This window comes from Chiloscyllium punctatum, chromosome 20 (genome assembly GCF_047496795.1).
Source record: "Chiloscyllium punctatum isolate Juve2018m chromosome 20, sChiPun1.3, whole genome shotgun sequence".
Taxonomy (NCBI): domain Eukaryota; kingdom Metazoa; phylum Chordata; class Chondrichthyes; order Orectolobiformes; family Hemiscylliidae; genus Chiloscyllium; species Chiloscyllium punctatum.
The window spans coordinates 77,790,091-77,796,454 of record NC_092758.1 but is presented as its reverse complement, the minus strand read 5'-3'; the positions used below and the strand labels follow the sequence as shown (position 1 = coordinate 77,796,454).

The 6,364-nt window shown below is 40.5% G+C and overlaps 1 protein-coding gene across 1 annotated transcript in view; it reads left to right on the top strand.

Moving 5' to 3' along the window:
* Positions 1 to 299: 299 nt before the first annotated feature.
* LOC140491804 (E3 ubiquitin/ISG15 ligase TRIM25-like) overlaps positions 300 to 6,364 on the top strand; it is a 44,584-nt gene continuing 38,519 nt past the window's right edge. The window contains exon 1 of the mRNA XM_072590205.1: positions 300 to 1,086. Within this exon, the coding sequence (XP_072446306.1) occupies positions 523 to 1,086 (564 nt within the window). The 5' untranslated portion in view covers positions 300 to 522. The remainder of the gene's footprint in view (positions 1,087 to 6,364) is intronic.

Below are 6,364 nucleotides of genomic sequence, written 5' to 3'. Positions count from 1 at the left end.
TCAATATCTTTTACTCTTTTGCTGAATTCTAAGCTACTACATTTAAAATACATTTATTTTGTAAATATTTGTGAGCCCTGTCTCTGATCTGACCTTTTGGGGGAAAATGAGGGGTAATAGGAGATTGATGGGTAGGATTGGGAGGAGCAGGAAACCTGCTTTGGGATGTGAAAAGAAGGAGACAGGTTGGCAGGGTGAGGGGGATGGAGGGGAATCAACATGGAAATGATTTTCCACCTTGTCTTCTATTATTTGGATCACATTTTCTTCCTGTTAGATATAGATATTGTTCTCTGACAATTAAATCTGTTTAAAATTAGATCTGAGTCACATTGTCTCTGATGTGCATAAACGGGCTCCATAATGTTCCAAGCCTGAAACAGTTAATCTTCATCTAGAGTGAGTCATGGAAGTGAAACTCAAATTGTTACTCTTACACCAAGTGATTATAAGAATTTTACTTGTTGCTCTTACTCCTCGGTCTCTCTGCTGTTGTGTGAAACCTCTTCAGCTGCGTTACCAATGGATCCTGGAGTTTTACAGGATGAATTAACCTGTAGTATGTGTCTTCGGGTGTACCAGGACCCTGTGACATTACCCTGTCAGCATAGTTTCTGTTTGAACTGTATTGAGAGAGCGTGGGCCCAGACAGCAGGGCCAAAAAATTTTGAGTGTCCTCAGTGTCACCGGAAATTCAAGCACAAGCCCACTTTGGAGAGAAACGCCACACTGTATAGTATAGTGGCAGTATACAACCAGAAAAGTTCCCCTGCTCATTCATCCAATATATTTTGTGATAACTGTGATGATAAACCATTCCAAGCTGTGAAAACATGCCTTACTTGCTTTGCTTCCTTTTGCTTCCTTCATTTAAAACCACATTTGCGGAACAAGGCCTACCAAGATCACATGCTCATTGCACCTGGGACTAAAGACGTTACAATGAGACAATGTAATGAACATAAGAAGATCCTAGAGTTTTACTGTGAAGATGAAGGTCTGTGCATATGTGTTTCCTGTACAATAATAGGGAAACATAAATCCCACACACTGCTGAGCCTGGATCAGGCACAAGCAACAATTAAGGTGAGTGACACAATTTCTGATACTAAATACAGTGAAGGAGAGTTTTCTTTTTAATGACCAACATTCATTGGAACTGACTGATGATGATGCTGACTTAGTCCAATGTTTCTTGACTTTTTGCTTTGTCATGTCTGGATTTATCGCAGTTTATTTTTTTATCATTCAGATTTTCTCTCTCCTTATACAGGAAACAAGATGGGCAGTGGGAAGGGTGTGAGAGCAACCCAGGATGGTTGACCCTCACCCACACTTGACTCCTGTGGGGATTGAAAGAACAATAGACTTCAATCATTCACTTTGTGGGCTCACGTGAGAACTGGATACCATGATGTGGTGCTATAGAGTGTGCTGCAACCTGGTGTAACACTGGAAGGTCCTGCTTAAGAATCAGGGAGAAAACTTCCAGTAGTGGGGGAGTAAGGGACACCAATAAGTGTAGATTTATGAACTGGATGGAAAAAGTGTTCCTTACTATAAGAAGGAAATGTTACTTGAAAAATGCTGGTGTGCCTGAATCTGTCTCCATTTAAAATTATAGAGTTATAGAATTATACAATATGGAAACTGACCATTTGGTCCAACTCGTCCATGCTAACCAAATATGCTAAATAAATCTAGTCCCATTTGCCAGCAATTGGCCTATACTCTCTAAACCCTTCCTATTCATGTACCCATCAATATGCCTTTTAAATATTGTAATTGTACCAGCCTACACCAGTTCCTCTGGCAGCTCATTTCATACACACATCACCCTCTGTGTGAAAATGTTGCCCTCAGGTCCCTTTTACATCTTTCCCCTCTCACCTTAAACCTGTGCTTTCTGGCTTTGGACTCCCCTATCCTGAGAAAAATACCTTGGCTATTCACACTACCCATGCCCTTCATGACTTTCCTCTTAGTTGATTCCTGGAAATGGAGGTACGTAGTTTATGTGAAAATGCATACTCAATGTGTGACTGTGAAAAGAAACTATGCCGTTACTCTGTTTATACAAGGCATGGAGTGGTCTTTTTGCTGAGGGCCACAGAAAGGAGTATTACTGCTCTGAGACTAAATACTGAGGGCTTGAGATTTACAGAGAGGGAGTGGAGCAGCTGTCTCCATTTGCTTGGAATGTGGAGACCTAGCAGAATTCCTTTACTTTCGTCTCCTGCCAAGCAGCTGGAATAAATCCTGCTGTATAAGGCAGGAGCTGGGTGGCCCGGGATAACCCTGGACAATCAGAGACTCGGTGACAGGTTGGGATGTTTCAGAGCATGAGACAGTGAAAGAAAGATATAGTGGGTTCGAGAGAGATGGAGAGATGGTATGACAAAGAGGTAATGAGGTGCAAAGAGATTTTGGATGAAGTGATAGAGAGATGGTGAGAGAGAGAAAAATGTCAAGAAGAAAGAGATGTGGGGAAAATGAAAGATGATGAGAGAGAGAGAGAGAGAGAGTAAGAAACAATTACTGAGTGAGATTGAGAACAACACTAAGGATGAAGCAGCCGGAAGGAGAAAGAAGATGTATAGGTTACAAGAAGGGAGAAACAGCAAACAGAACAAAGGATAATAAATGAAGAACAAAAGTATGAATCAGTTAAAACAAATAGGAACTATCCAACAGTTGATTGGATTGTTACCATTGTAATCACTCTGTACCCAATCCTGCTAGGAATGACAGAATGTTAGCTTGTTCATTTAAGATCATAAACATTGTTTCCTTGTCCTATGCCAAACCCACTAACAGTGAAAAATAGGGGCTAAAAGGAAGGAGAAATTTAAAAAACAATCGTGACAGGAGAAAAATGTTAAGCAAACTAAAAGTTGCTACATTTCCTGAACTAGACAGCCTGCATCCTAAGGTCTTAAAAGAAGTGGCTATCCAGATAGAACTTGTAATCTTCCAAGTTTGCATGGAAGATTTTCACAAAGACGATATTCTGTAGCCAGCAGTGCATAGGAACATGCATCGCTGGAAGTCCCAAACTCAGATACAAAGATCCTCTGAAAGCCCATCACAGAGCCTGTAAATCAGATACAAACTACTTAGGGAAATTTAACAATTCTGGACAGATCAATTAAAAACTCTCCGTCATTAAGCAATCTCAACATTTGAGAAGAATAGCATCAGATCCTTCCATGACAAGTAAGCGTTCCCCGAAGATAGTGCCTTTATTCATTTATCAATGGCATTTTCACATGTAATATTTGTAAATGATCTGCAAATCAAGATGTGGTTTACATGAAACAACACCAACCTAATCAGAGAGCAATTTATCTCCTTGATGAACATGTTTATTGAAGTAAAGGGAGAATCTCTCATTGTCCATAGTCATAGAGATGTACAGCATGGAAACAGACCCTTTGGTCCAACCTTCCATGCCGAGCAGACATCCTAAATAAATCTAGTCCCATCTGCCTATAATTGGTTTATATCCCTCCTAGTCATATACCCATCCAGGTGCCTTTTAAATGTTGTAATTGTACCAGATTCCACCACTTCTTCTGGCAGCTCATTCCATACACATACCACCCTCTGCGTGAAAAGATTGCCTCTTGGGTTCCTTTTAAATAATTTCTCTCACCTTAAACCTGTGCCATCTAGTTTTGGACCCCTACTCTGGGAAGAAACCTTGTCTATTTATCCTATCCAGTCCCCTCATGATTTTATAAACCTCTACAAACCACCCCTCAGTCTCCAACGCTCCAGGGAAAACAACCCCAGCCTATTCAGCGTCTCCCAAGAGCTCAAATCCTCCAACCCTGGCAACATCCTTGTAAATCTTTTCTAAATACTTTCAAGTTTCACACTGTCCATCAGGATTCCCTCCAACAATTTGTCCACCATTGATGTAAGTTCCCTGGCTTTTCCTTGCCACTTTTCTTAAATAGTGGCACCGCGTTAGCCAACCTCCAATCTTCCGGCACCTCACATGTGGCTGGCGATGATACAAATATCTCAGCAAGGGGCCCAGCAATCACTTCCCCTGCTTCCCATAGAGTTCTAGGGTATACCTCACCAGGTCCCGGGGATTTATCCACGTTATGCATTTTAAGATGTCCAGTGCCTCCTCTTTTGTAATATGGACACTTTCAAGATGTCGCTATTTGTGTCCTCACATTCTCTATTGTCCATTACCTTCTCCACAGTAAATACCGATGAAAAATACTCGTTTAGTATCTCCCTCATCTCCCACGATTCCACACATAGGCAGCCTTGCTGATCTTTAACGGGCTCTATTTTCTCCCTGGTTACCCTTTTGTCCTTAATATAGTTGTGTAATCTTTTGGATTCTCCTTAACATTATTTGCCAAAAGATATCTAATGTGCCCTTTTTGCCCTTCTGATTTCCCCTTAAATATATTCCTACTGCCATTATACTCTTCTAGGGATTAACTTGATCCCCGGTGTCTATATCTGATATACGCTTCCTTCTTGTTCTTGCCCAAAATCTCAATTTCTCTTGCCAACCAGCATTCCCTACAACTACCAGGCTTACTCTTGAACCTAACAGGAACATATAGCTTCTAGACTCTTGTTATCTCATTTTTGAAGGCTTCCTGTTTTCCAGCCGTTCCTTTACCTGCAAACAAGTATGCAAGCTGGCCTAACACCTATCATTGGAAAGATGCTGGAATCCATTATTAATGAAGTAGTTATACAATATTCTGTAAAACACAAGACAAGCGAGCATAGTCAACAAGGTTTTTTAAAAAGGGAAATGCTGTTTGTATTGTTTCATATTTGAGTTCCTTGAGGATGGAACAAACAGGCTGGATAAAAAATAAACAAATAAATAAATTGTATTTGGACTTCCAAAAGGCATTTGATGAAGTGCCAGATAAAAGCACTGGCAAACAAGCAAGAAACAAAGGTTGGGGATAATTGGGCCATTTTTCATTTTGGCAAACTTTAACCAGAGGCATGCCACAGATGGATACTCAATATTTTGCAATTTATAATAATGGCTTTGCTAAATGAACATACTATATTGTTGCCAAATTTCTGATGATACAAGACAGGTAGTCAAGCAAGTTGTAAACACATCAAGATTCTACAAAGGGATATAGCTATGTTAGGAGGTAGGTAAAAAATTCACAAATGTATTATAATGTAAGAAAATGAGATATCCACTTTGTTAGGAAAAACATAAAGCAAAGTAGTATTTAAACAGAGGGAGAATAAAGAATGTTGCAATACAGAGAGATCTGGATGTCCTCGTACATTATGCACAAAACATTATCACGAACATACAGTTAAGTAATTAGAAAGGCAAATGGAATGTTAGCTTTTATTGCAGGAGAATGGACTCTGAAATGGGGAAGCCTTGCTGTAACTCTATAGGGCACCGGGAAACCACACTTGGAATACTTCATACAGAGCAGTTTTCTCTTAAGAAACTTTTGGAGACAGTTCAGAGAAGATTTATTCCTGGAATGAAGAAAGATTGAGTAGCACTGGGCCAATGCTCCTTGGAGTTAAGGAGAATGAGGTGCGACATTGTTGAAATAAGGAAGCTGTGAGGGGACTTGACAAGGTAGACGTAGGGAAGAATTTTCTACCTCATGGAGAAAATCTAGAATTGAGACAATAGATTCAGAACAGGAAATTGTTCATTTAAGATGGAGATAAAGAATTTCTGAGAATGTTGTGAAACCTTCATAATTCTGTGGCCCAGAGAGATGTGGAGGCTGCCATTGAATATATTCAGCATATATATCAGATGGAGGGGTTATTGAAATCTTGAAGGGGCAGATGGTGGTTTAGTACTAATGTCACTAGCCTAGTAATCTTGCAGCCCAGATGAATGCTCTGGGGACACTGGTTCAAATCTCACCATGCTGGTGGTGGGATTTTATATACCCTTAATAAATCCAAAATTCTTTTTTTATTGTTAAAAAACACATCTGGTTCCTTAATGCCTTTTAAGGAAGGAAATCTGCCATTCTTACCTTATGATTAGATTCAATTCCCTACAGTATGGAAACAGGCCATTTGGCCCAACAAGTCCATACCAACCCTCTGAGGAGTAACCCACCCAGACCCATTTCCCTACTCTACATTTACCCCTGACTAATGTACCTAATACTTTGGGCAATTTAGCATGACCAGTTCACCTGACCTGCACATCTTTGGATTGTGGGAGGAAACCGGAGCGCCCAGAGGAAACCCATGCAGACACGGGAGAATGTGTAAACTCTACAGACAGTTGCTCAAGGCTGGAATCGAACCCAGGTTCCTGGTGCTGTGAGGCGGCAGTGCTAACCACTGAGCAACGTGCCTTCCAACTTGT